The 12,798-nt window shown below is 41.6% G+C and overlaps 2 protein-coding genes across 2 annotated transcripts in view; one reads left to right on the top strand and one right to left on the bottom strand.

Annotated features, from left to right (window-relative positions):
• The first annotated feature begins 293 nt into the window (after nucleotides 1–293).
• On the top strand, nucleotides 294–3,199 carry churc1 (churchill domain containing 1). The gene is made up of 4 exons (XM_063222587.1): nucleotides 294–479; nucleotides 703–838; nucleotides 1,795–1,865; nucleotides 2,961–3,199. The coding sequence occupies exons 1-4, from the start codon at nucleotides 441–443 to the stop codon at nucleotides 3,051–3,053; spliced, it is 339 nt and encodes a 112-aa protein (XP_063078657.1). The 5' UTR covers nucleotides 294–440; the 3' UTR covers nucleotides 3,054–3,199.
• Nucleotides 3,200–8,976: 5,777 nt separating this feature from the next.
• Nucleotides 8,977–12,798, bottom strand: part of ttbk2b (tau tubulin kinase 2b) — a 48,628-nt gene continuing 44,806 nt past the window's right edge. The window contains exon 17 of the mRNA XM_063222244.1: nucleotides 8,977–9,783. Within this exon, the coding sequence (XP_063078314.1) occupies nucleotides 9,417–9,783 (367 nt within the window). The 3' untranslated portion in view covers nucleotides 8,977–9,416. The remainder of the gene's footprint in view (nucleotides 9,784–12,798) is intronic.

The following is a 12,798-nucleotide window of genomic DNA, read 5'->3' as shown; positions in this document are numbered from 1 at the left end:
ACAGAAGTAATACAGCGGTCAGGATTGCCAGATGAAGGTGATTATTTCCAGTCCAAAAGATGCTCAAAAACACGCCTAGAAGCACGAAATCGCGCCCAATTTGAACAAAATTCTATTGATTTCTATGGCTATATACCGTATATATTAAGAAAAACCATTTTTACCCGCATCTAAATGACCATCCTAAATACCCCAATTGCGTAATCTGGCAACACTGACAGCGGCACGATATTATATTTCTGCGCCTAGATTTCAGAGGCAGGCAGCAAGCAGATCATCTACAGATCTACGAACTGCACTGCTCACACCCAAGCATGGAAATGCGGAAGTGAAGAATTTATTTTGGTGTGTGGAGCAGCTTGGCTGTAGCGTAGTTGGGTGGGTGGTCTGCCAGTATCATTGTAAGAACAGTTTGTGACGACCCTGGTTTATCTGAAAGCATGTGCACAGGCTGTGTTCAGAAACAGTATCCCGACAGGGTAAGTAGTGTATTGTGAAGTGCATTGAATGAAGATGTATCGTGTGCTGTGAGCAACATCAGACTCAGCAGCTAGTTAGCAAACATTAGCTAGAACTTGTGCATTTTCAACCTCGGGTTGTAGACATCTCAAAACGTATGCAGTATGTGGTGCAGAATGACCCGTGGACTGGAGAGAAATAAATAAAGGACTCTGGTGTGGTGTGTGTCTTGATATTTTAAAGGGAAATACTTGTCTTGAGAACGGATCCTACCTCATGAACTACGTGGGCTGTGCCAACTGTCACCAGAGGGACTTCGTTATGATAAACAGCAATACCACAGTGGATGAGGATGGAGAAGAAATTGTCACGTATACACGTGAGTATTAAACTGTGATACTTACAGTAGCACGTAGTAGGCGATGGGTGTAATTTTAGGTGTGGATAGTGGGGACATGTCCATACCACTTTTGACATGAACCTAGCTTGTCCCACCCTTGTTCACAGATATAATGCAAAAATAGCATGCCTGGAGGTGTCTGCCTGCCAGAAAACGACTGACTTCATGGACTGCCCCCCTGTAACTCTGGACTACAGAGGGTCAGTGTTTCAAATTCACTGTATATACACAGACTGGCACCCTCCACTGTCACCCCAGAAATTTTGGTCAGTATTGCCTATTGCAATCCTGACTTACAGGGGGCAGTCACATCTTGCAACGCCCTGTAACTAAGCGGTTGCAAGAATGTGACTGCCCCCTGTAAGTCAGGATTGCAAAGGGCAATACTCAGAGAAATTTATAGGATGCTAGTGGAGGGTGCCAGGTGTATGTACAGTGAATTTGGTATAGCTAACTCTCTGTAGTCCAGAGTTACAGCGGGGCAGTCTATCTTGAGCACGACACCAGACAACTTTAATGTCCCAGCCACTTCCCAAGCCAAATCTACACCTTTGCATGTAGGGGCCTACACTACAAGTAGCAGAGTAGTATCATGACTGGTAGTTTCACGCCATATACTATATATAAACTTTATTACAGGCTCAGGGCCCAATAGGCAGACACACAACATATACATAGAAATAAAATGTGCAGGAAAAAGAAGAAATAATAATAATAAAAAAAAAACAAAAAAAAACAGCGATGATGCCAAAGCATATACAAACTATGTCATGACGGTCTTAAAAGGCAGCCATACCAATGTTTCCACATATATGATTGGTAACGGACAGAGCTATATCTGGCACTTGTGAGCATCATTATAATGCAGTTTTCAGACTTAGTTTTATGACTGACTGTCATCTGAACTGAACTGTTGTTATTGTTTGTTTTGACAGATGCGTGTAAAAACTGCGACCACGTCATAGCTCGACACGAATACACCTTCTCAGTCGTAGACGACTACCAGGTAATGTATTGACCTTTCTGCATGATCTTAGAACGGCCCACTTCATGGAAAGTTGTCGTTCTGTTGCCATGCTCATTTCACTGCAGACATCCTGCATGCAACACCCTCAATGGCCATCCTCTATGTTTTCTTCTACTTCATCCTCTATATCAGGGGTGTGGTGGGTAACCTGTTTCATTTGAGGGGCCACTTCATATTCTTCCAAGGGCCGTGAAAGTCCTCCAGGGGCTGTACTATGAACACAAACCAGGATTTCCCCCCTGCACTTTAGGCCTTTATTGAAGGTGGCCACATTTACAACAGACCCCACCTTCACTAGAACCCCTTAATTTTAACTTAATTGTATTGCAAATTTGATTTCTACAATTCCTTTACAAAAGATGTCATATTTCATGTGAAGCTGCGTAACATTAAAAAATATATCCGGGGCTGGATAAAACAGAGGTGAAAACCCACCTGGGAAACTCCAACTTCCATTGTCATTGGGACTCAGCAGCACTTCACAGCACACAAGTGCACACTGCACACAACAAAATTACATGTATGCCTCTCCTGTGCAAGGGTGCAGCCCCCAATGGCGCCCCGAGGGAGCAGTGCAGCGGGACGGTACCATGCTCAGGGTGCCTCAGTCATGGAGGGGGATGGGGGAGAGCACTGGTTAATTACTCCCCACCAACCGGTAACTTTTCAGCTACAAGTCTGATGCCCTAACCGCTTACCCATGACTGAAACCCCTAACCCGTGCTCTAAATTACCTTTTTTAATCACCAGCCAAAATAGATAATAGATGTTCATCTTAGTAGCCAAACACACACTCACTATTCACCAATGGGTCAAAGTGGCTAGTGAGCTTTATTTTCTACTATCCAAACTGACGTATCACCAGCATTTGGCTGGTCTCGGGTGTTAATTTAGAGCCGATTTGGCGGGTTTGCTGGTGTTAATTTAGAGCCCTGCCCATGACCAGTCGTTGCAGTTGTTGGTGTTACTATTCAAAGATTGACATTTGTCTTTTCCACATCTACTAGTGTTTAAATGGTGGAATGTAAAATATCTTTGGTTGACACTGTTTATTTATGTTTTCCTTCCTTGTAGGAATACACGATGCTGTGCATGCTGTGTGGGAAAGCGGAGGACTCCATCAGCGTCCTGCCAGACGACCCCCGACAGTCCGCGCCGCTATTCTAGAACTCCTGTGACAACCCCGACAGTCCGCGCCGCTATTCTAGAACTCCTGTGACAACCCCGACAGTCCGCCCCCCTATTCTAGTCGGATCATCCCCCTCTGCAATCGCTTGTCTAGAAAGCAGCAGGACCAGAGGGTATACTAACAAGCTGCAGGACCAGAGGGTATACTAACAAGCTGCTTCAGGAGTAGCAGGACCAGAGGGTATACTAACAAGCTGCTTCAGGAGTAACCCGGGTTAAAGGGACACTGTGTGAGATTTTTAGTTGTTTATTTCCAGAATTCATGCTGCCCATTCACTAATGTTACCTTTTTCAGGAATACTTACCACCACCATCAAATTCTAAATATTCATTATGACTGGAAAAATTGCACTTTTCATACATGAAAAGGGGGATCTTCTCCATGGTCCGCCATTTTGAATTTCCAAAAATAGCCATTTTTAGCTGCAAAAATGACTGTACTTGGACCAGACTAGAAAATATTTCTTTATTACTTAGTAAACTTTCATGTAAAGATCAAATTTGGCAATAGGCAGCCCAGTTTCAATGAGCAGCATAGTTGCAGTACCTTTTTTGACCATTTCCTGCACAGTGTCCCTTTAAGAGGTAAATCCTCTAATAGAAGAGCCCAGAGTCCTCATTTTCAAATGACTCCAGGCTCTTCTATTAGATAACCTAACCTGGTTTCCTACTGACCCAGCTTCTTAGTATACCCGTCAGGTCCTGGCTTTAGATGTGGGGTTTCCACTGGTTGCTGTCAGTATTGCTGTAGGCTTTAGATGTGGGGTTTCCACTGGTTGCTGTCAGTATTGCTGTAGGCTTTAGATGTGGGGTTTCCACTGGTTGCTGTCAGTATTGCTGTAGGTCACTGCTGCCCACGGGGGCGTGTCTATGTTCCCACAGCATATTCCTGCTGCTCCATGTTCCCACATTTCTAAGAATTAATTAACATTTAGGCCATATGTTCCATGGCGGGGAGAAAGGCACGTTCTCTTAGTTTACTCGGAATTGTGGGAACATGGAGTTGTGGAACATAGGGCCTATATGTGAATAATTTCTTAGAAATGTGGGAACATGGAGCAGCAGGAATAAGGCGTGGGACCAATGGACCGTGGGAACATAGAGCTGAACCCAGACCGACGTCCACATCCCTAAGCAGTTATACCTGCACGTGTCTAGGTCAATTCCTAGCAGTCAAACATTGTACATCTGTGGAGACGTTCCACTGTAAAGGTTTCAGGGAGATGGCAAGCTCTGTAGGAGTTTATCAGTGTTTAATGAATTAGTTAGCTGTAGGGAGAACACCCAGCAGCTTGCCAACCAGAGTTGGACTGTATACTAGGGTTGTCTACTGTAGCTCTGATCATCATCCACTTTCAAATCTCTTCAAGACTTGGTCTGACTAAGAGCATAACAGTTAACATTTCCCAAACGGCATGGTTGACCTGCCTCCCTTGGTTTCCTACTGATTGACTGTTGTCCAACAAAGTGGGTGGAGTTCCTGGTTTTTCGGGAGATCAGAAACTATATTTACAGTACTTTTGGCCTGACTGTATTTTGCCTGTCTTGCTTTTTTACACTCAATGTTAAGTGTTCAGCTTTTTAAAAAAATAAATATTTCACCATGTGATGCACAAAGAGATGGCTGTGTATGAATGCTTTGTTCAACAGCTTTCAGTACAAACAGTAAAGGAATTTGCCTCGATGCAATTTCATTAAAACATATTTGTTTACTTTGGTTAAGTTCATGAAGAGTTTATTTTTTAAAAAATAAACAAGATTGATTTTTTTACAGACAATATACAGTACATTGCTGATGTATAAATGAATAGAAAAGCAAATGAGCACGGCGACTTTACTGTATATACAATCACAGTCATGCACTGTTTGTTTTCCCTTTTCACAATTTACATTCCAACATTTCAAATGCTGCTTCTCCGCATGATTACTCCAAAACAGAAAGAAAAAAGAAAAAGAAAAGAGAAGGGAACAAAAGAACCGTTGTCAGCAACTGAATGAAAAGTCACATTAAAAGCAGAGTTATGAAATAGAAGTAGAAGTACTCTTACAGATGTAGCTTCACTTGTGGTACGATATTACAAAATTGAAACCATGTAATATCGTACCACTAGTGTTGTAATTACACCTGTAAGAGTACTTCTATTTCTACTTTATACAACTCTGATTAAAAGGGTACATGTTTAGAATGCTACCGGGATGGGCCGTTACCATGGAGATCCTGTACAGTGGAACAGGGTTGATGAAAGCTTTGGCTGGGCCCGGGACAAAGACACATGAAAGGGCCCCAAACCCAATACATACGAAGTAATGAGGATCCAATTCTGGGCCCCCTCTATCCCTGGGCCCGGGACAAGTGACCCCTTTGTCGGCGTCCCTGCAGTGGAGTAGACCAATAGAGGTCCTACACCAACTGCCATATCCCTTTAGTTAATGACGTATATTCCTGACAAGATGTGGAGAAGCATGAGTGGTTTGAGTAAGAGTGAAGTGAGCGTGTGACCTATTGACAAAATGTACAGTATTTATATCTTCCAAGACAAAAGAAGAAGAAGAAAAAAGACTTCTCTTCCTTTGTGAACTATTATATCAAGTTATGTGAAGGTACAGCCGAGAACTACACCTTTTAGTGTTTTCCAAATTTCAAATGTAATTTAATGAGATGCTACAAACTCTAGTGTTAAGCGTTCTACATTTCTGTGACTAGACTAGACCAGTGTTTCTCAACCTTTTTATAGGCGAGGCACCTTCTAAATTCATGAAAAATTTCAAGGCACTCCAAACCAACAAGCCATAACATGGCATCGCATCGGATACCACAAAAGCTTAGAAAAGTAACACATTTGGAGACCTCACACAACCTACGTTCGAAGTTGCAGCTTGGGGCGACCTAAATTTACTTTATTGTGAGTAAATGGCAGATGAAAGATTCCACTGACTAAGCAATACTTTATTAATTTAGACAAATATGTATTATATTACATAATTTATTTATCAGCCACATTTCCGCGGCACCCCTGAAGGGGGCCTGCGGCACCCTAGGGTGCCCCGGCACCCCAGTTGAGAAACACTAGACTAGACCAGCGGATGGATGATGTGCCTACTCGTCAGCTACCTAACAAACTGCATGTTGTCAATGGCACCAAAAGAGCAGCAGTGTGAGACTTCCCCAGTGAAGACTCTACTGTACGCCTTATGTTAGTGTTGTTTAACCGCTACTGAAAGATGATGAAAGATATCTGATCGACTACGTGAAGCTACTGACTGTACTAGGATAGGTAAAGAGAGAGTTCTCAAAAATCTTAGTTACAGTGCCACATTTCTCCTTTTTTCTCCTATTTCTTCCTCCCCCATTTTGTTTTGGTTTCTTACTAAAAGTCAGTACAATGCCAGGGGAGTCAGTACTGCAAGCAGAATGGAGAAGACACTTCAGTTTTTTTGTCGTTGGTTTTTGGAAGAGGCTACTGTGACTGCTTGCTGTCAGCCAGTGCAAGGTCAAACGTCCCGCCAAACACTGTCGTCAGTTCACTTTTTAAAATGTATTATTGTTAATTTTTGTAGCTTTGCTGTCAAGTACCGTGACACACATTTCCATAATAAATAAATAAATAAATACATTCTAGTATAGGATAACTGTTTACAGTACATACATACATTCCCTTAAATACATATATATACACATGCTCGATTCCACCACACGTGGGGCCTTTGTATACTGCAAAGCTGGTTCAGGAGTAAAACAGGTTAAGTTAAGAGGTAAATCATCTAATAGAGGAGCCTGGCTTTTAACTTAATCTGGGGCCCGTTTCTCGACTCTTGTCGTTGTCGTTGCTAAGACGGTCATAAGACCGTTTTACCGTTCCCTTGGATTTAGTGGTGAGCGTCGCTGTCGAGAGAGAGTTGAGTCGCTCTTACGAAGTACGTTGCTACCGTCGTTAGCAAAGACGCTTTCGAGATACGGACCCCTGATTTACTCCTGAAGCAGCTGTGTAGTGTAGGCACGTGGCTGCTTACTAAACTGCTCACTGCGGCTGTCACCGGATGACCAGTTCTCATCCACACTGGCAGATAACGCCAGTCACTGAAAATAGAAAAAGAACTCTTCTCATAAGAAAAATAAATTATATTTTGACTTCAACAAAATGAACAACAGTGGTGAAATAAAGGACACATTCAAAAAAAAAAAGAATGATCTACAAAGACGAAAAAATAACAAAATAAGAGTTGTGATTTGGCATTGAGTTGGCAAACCATAGAATGGTGTTAAACTCTACAGTTTTGGCAACCGAATGACGTGCAACTTTTCACCTCATTAAAGGAACAATGAAATGAAATGAAATGTTTGATGAGGGGCAAATTAAAAAATATATAATAAATAATAATGAATAATAATAGAAAAACAACAAGAATGGCACATAAGATGTCTCCAACTTCGGTAGAAGACATACAAACCCCAACTCCGATGAAGTTGGGACGTTTGGTAAACAGTGAATAAAATCAAAATGCTATCATTTTCAAAACATTCAATCTATTCATTAGATGGAGAATAGTGAAAAGACAACATATTAAGTGTTTAAAACAGAGGAAAAATATTGTTTTGGGGGACATATGTACTCATTTCTAATTTGATAAATCCAACACGTCTCAAAAGAGTTGGGACGGGGATCAGTGAAATTTAGTAAACATCCAAATAAGATAAAACAACAAAGAAGAACATTTCAAAATGAATTGTACTGACGGACAATATAGGTGTCCAGGTATAAGATCATCACAGAGAGGCTGAGTCACTCAGAATTAAAGATGCAAAGGGAATAATTACCATAGTTATTACATACATTTTTGAATTCCCTTTCATTTACCACGATTGAGTGTATATAAGACATATTTTTTGTTAATAAAAATCATTGTATAGGTTCATGACATCATGAAATATATATTGGCTGTAGTCTCACTCTAATTCCTGGAGTGCTAGAGCTATTGAAAATTTACCATATTAAGAATGCTTAATGCATGAAAATGATACAGGTGTGTAACATTCTCCTAAGCACATGAGCTCACTTGAAATAGACCCAGAAGACATGGGAAACTGTCCTTTGCTTACAGAAGTCAGCAGAAGTTGTAGAAGTCCATTCTTTTTGACAATAATAGAGCATTGCACATCCTGTGCTGCAGTAAAAATGGACCATCCAACTTGTGTTAGTGCTAGCTTCAAAAGTCAGCCTCCATGATGGCATGCGGGTGCAGTAGTGCATTGGTTAAGATGTTCTCACTCATCTGTAGAGTTAAATACAGTGCTGAATGGTATAACTGGGTTTTAAACAGCATGAAAAGCCACTCATGCATTATATTTTGAAGGGAGATCTTCAATTATTGCCACATAGTAAGGCCAAATTGCATTCTCTACTATGTTTTAACAGTTTGGCTCCATCATAAGTACCAGCAGGTGATACAATGGTTTGGTTTTTTTGTTCAAGACCTGTCACACTGTAAGCACTACAGAAAGGAAAACATTGCAAAACATGACAAGGAATACACCCACCATTTAAGCTGGTGAAATCATGTCCAAGATAGGAATTAACACTGTTTTTTATATAAAATCATCTCATCGGTTAATGTATTTAACTGTTAATTGTTGTCTTTTGTTTTGTTTTTAGTCTTCCTCGACATTTGCTGCCATTTATTGTCCCCGTCCCAACTCTTTTGAGACGTGTTGGATTTATCAAATTAGAAATGAGTACATATGTCCCCCAAAACAATATTTTTTCTCGGTTTTAACACTTAATATGTTGTCTTCACTATTCTCCATCTAATGAATAGATTGAATGTTTTGAAAATGATAGCATTTTGATTTTATTCACTGTTTACCAAACGTCCCAACTTCATCGGAGTTGGGGTTTGTACAAGACGTGCTTGGAAGGAGTTTGAAAAGGCAACCGACTAGTTTTGTACCAGTGTCATCTTCATCTTCATCATTTCCTCATCCTTGATGCTGCCATCATCATCATCATCATCATCATCATCATCATCACCAGGTTCTTTCAAGCTTTTATCCAACCCACGACCCAGTTTCTCGAAAGCATTGTTGCTAACCAGTTAGCAACTTCGTAGTGTGCCAATGGGAACTTGCATTGCATCGAAGTGAGTTGCTAACGTAGTTAGCAACGATGCTTTCGAGGAATGCACTGCTGATCTCTCGAGTTGTGTTGGGAAACTCGGCTTAGGTGTCAGCACAGTTCTCACATCTCCCATATCACTACCCATCATACAACACATCTTAGTCCCTACTACTCTTCTCTGATTGGTGGTTGACTGTTCCTCCCTGTTTCTGATTGGGTGTTTGGCTGTTCACCTGCTCAGTTTGGTGGTTGTGACTTTCCCGTCGGGGCTACCCAGCCTGCCCTTGGGGCAGTACCCCGACCCCGCGTGATAGGCCCTCAGCTCGGCCGCGCGGAGAGGGGGCGGCGACCCGGAGAAGCTGGAGGGTGATTGGCTACGACCCAGGAAGGGCCCCGCTCCTCCATCCCCGTGCGTCTCGTGGCGAGAAGGGGAGGAGCTAAGAGAGCGCTGCAGGGAGGAGGAGGTGTGGCTTCTGTAGTGGGAGCCAATGGGAATGCCCCCTCCCCCGCCCCCTCGCTCCTGCATCAGCTGGGTCAGGTTGTCAAGGAGATCCGCATCACTGGTGCTGCTCGCACGGATACGGTAACGCCGACGCCTGATGGACAGATCAGGAGAGGGAGAGAGATCAGGAGAGATCAGGAGAGGGAGAGAGATCAGGAGAGATCAGGAGAGAGAGAGGCAGATACATGTAGATGAGAGAGAGAGGGGCAATTCCAGCGTTATGGATGTGACATTTAGACTCAAAATGGCAACTAATGCCTGAGGCAGATAGACGGATTAGAACAAAAACAGTAATATATCACTGATTCTTGAGAAAGCGGCTAAAACATGTCTCAGCAATAAACTGCCAATTCTGTTGAAAATAAACCACATTTTCATGAACAAAATGAATCCAGGTAAAGACCCAGGGGTCTGTTACACAAATGTACAGTCGTTTGAAATATTTAAGTGTCATTTTATTACTTTTCATGGCTATAAACCTGCCCACACCCTGTAAAAACAGCTGTCCCAAGGACAGACATCATCATTTCAATTGACTTAAAATGTAAAAATCACTGATATTATTGAATAATATCACCATGATGTGAAAGTCCATATTGAAGTGGTTCTGCAGATATGCACATAGTGCGTGTAAAGCAATATTTACTACTATTTTCTGATTGCTCAAAGTGTGTCCAGCATATTAGTCACCACCGTCAGATTTTTTAAAAAAGACAATAAAATCAGGTATGCACAAGGTCATAGTCAATACTTAGAACTCCTTTTCAAACCTTTAGCTCTAGTGAATACTTCACCATCACTGAAGCTCCTGTAAGTATACTCATTTCTCCTCTATTTGTTAATTTGTTTGGACACTGGTACTGTCCCAACCATAAACTGTCAACAACGTCGGGGGTTTTAATAGTATGATGTTACATTAATGTTAATTATATATACTATTTCAGAAGCGGCATGAAGCCCCTAAGAAACAGAGTGAAAACGAAGTGGCTAATGTGAGCAAAAAATGCATAATATGTAAAAGAGTGCTTTTTTGTCTCACACCGTCAGATGTCACCACCGTCAGATTTTGTTCCGCTCATCATCTTGTTCCATATTTTACTAAATTGTGCTGGTTAATGAAACATTACCAGACATGTTAGTAATAATTGTGACCCAAACTTATACTCCAGCCTCCACTGAGGTGCATTTGGAGGGTTTTTTGTCACAAAACCTGACGGTGGTGACATCTGATGTAGTTCACAAAAAAGCATGTGTTTTACATGTTTTTGACCAGCTTTAAGAATATGCTTCCAATAAGTATCTACAATTATGTTGAATTGTAAAAGTAATTCACTTAAATACAACATTTTTTTTTACTTCTAATTCTGTCTGACGCTGGTGACAAAACGAAGAAAGAGCCCATTTTATAAAAAATGTAAAACATGGGGAGCTTGGCCAATACATTCACTGCACAGCCAAGACCTTCATATATGATAATACACCTCTATATTTTGGATTTGAACAACTTAAAACCTGTTTATGCCACATTTTCAATAATCTAGGCCTACTTCCTAGAGTATCTAACAAATGAAGAAAAACACATGCACAAACATACTGTGCACACACAAAAATAAAGTGTTTATGCTAGATGTCATTGACTTGAGAGGGCTATTTATTTAGCTAAATGTAGGTAATAATTAAGTCACTTTCACCATCTTCAGATTACTGTCACCACCGTCAGATCTTAAGTCACCACCGTAAGAAGAAGATTTGGACATTTTAAATGAATGTCCTTACAAAATTTTCCTTTGGAGTTGTGGAATTATCAAAGTAATAGCAAATTTAAGCCTACACAAATATTTGTGAAATTACAAAAAATTGTTTGATCTATTTAGGCATTAAGTAAGCATTGTCTGACAGCACATATTTTTAAATTAGAACACATGAAGCAGTATTAAAATAGAATGAAAGTGAATTTTCAACATTTAAAGGCATATGTGTGAACCAAAAAACACACACAATCACTTAAAAACTCCATATACATATGCAACCAAATCAATACACTTTTTATTGCTTTTAATTGTGTCTGACGGTGTTGACAAAAAACAAGGTATGATCGGAGAAAAACCTGATTTCTGAAAAAAAAATGGGGAGATTGGCCTTGTGCATTTCTGAAAAGCCAAGACCTTAGTCTACGAGGATATACAGTACCATATTATTTTGTAATTCACTTCGTTTTTTTCTTTCAAGATTACAACCTGTTTTAGCCACTTTCTCAAGAATCAGTGTCATATTAGAAGACAGCAAGAGACAGGTATAGAAGGCAGATTAGAACACAGGTACCGTAGCTACTGGAAAACATTCAGGAGACAAGCAGACAAATTCAAATAACACAGTCATGGAAAAAACAGAGACAAAAAACACATGGTAGGAAGAATGAGCGGCATCCATTGGAAGTCCAATACACTTCCAGAGCTGTCAGGGAACTGAATCAGTGATCCCTCCACTGCCCCCACAGTTGCCCTCCACTGCCCCCACTGCTGCTGCCCTCCACTGCCCCCACTGCTGCTGCCCTCCACTGCCCTCCACTGCTGCTGCCCTCCACTGCCCCCACTGCTGCTGGCCTTAACTGCCCCTGCTGCCCTTAACTGCCCCCACTGCTGCTGCTGCCCTTAACTGCCCCCACTGCTGCTGCTGCTGCTGCCCTTAACTGCCACTGCTGCTGTCCTCCTTAACTACCTCCACTGCTGCTGCCCTTAACTGCCCCCACTGCCGCTATGTTGGCTCTGACTGGCAGCCTGCTGTCCTCAGCAGCCTCCAGTTGATGACCTCATCTCATCTGAGTCTCTCTGGACATGCAGCAAATGGCACCCAGTGATGGGCAGCACGGATACAGAAGCTACGTACGTATACTCCAATGCCACATATAATCCCAAAATACAGAAACTACGTATAATCCAGTGCCACATATAATCCCAAAATACAGAAGCTACGTATACTCTAGTGCCACATAGATAGATCCAGTCGGCTCGCCCATGAAACGGCATCTTTTCCCCTCTGTATGCTCCGCCTGTTGGTCAAGCAGTTGGCCAATCACTGCCAGTCATTAGACATAGAAGAACCGTTTGAC

This window comes from Engraulis encrasicolus, chromosome 18, assembly GCF_034702125.1.
Source record: "Engraulis encrasicolus isolate BLACKSEA-1 chromosome 18, IST_EnEncr_1.0, whole genome shotgun sequence".
NCBI lineage: Eukaryota > Metazoa > Chordata > Actinopteri > Clupeiformes > Engraulidae > Engraulis > Engraulis encrasicolus.
The sequence above is the reverse complement of the archived record's forward strand: the minus strand, read 5'-3'. Positions and strand labels throughout refer to the sequence as shown.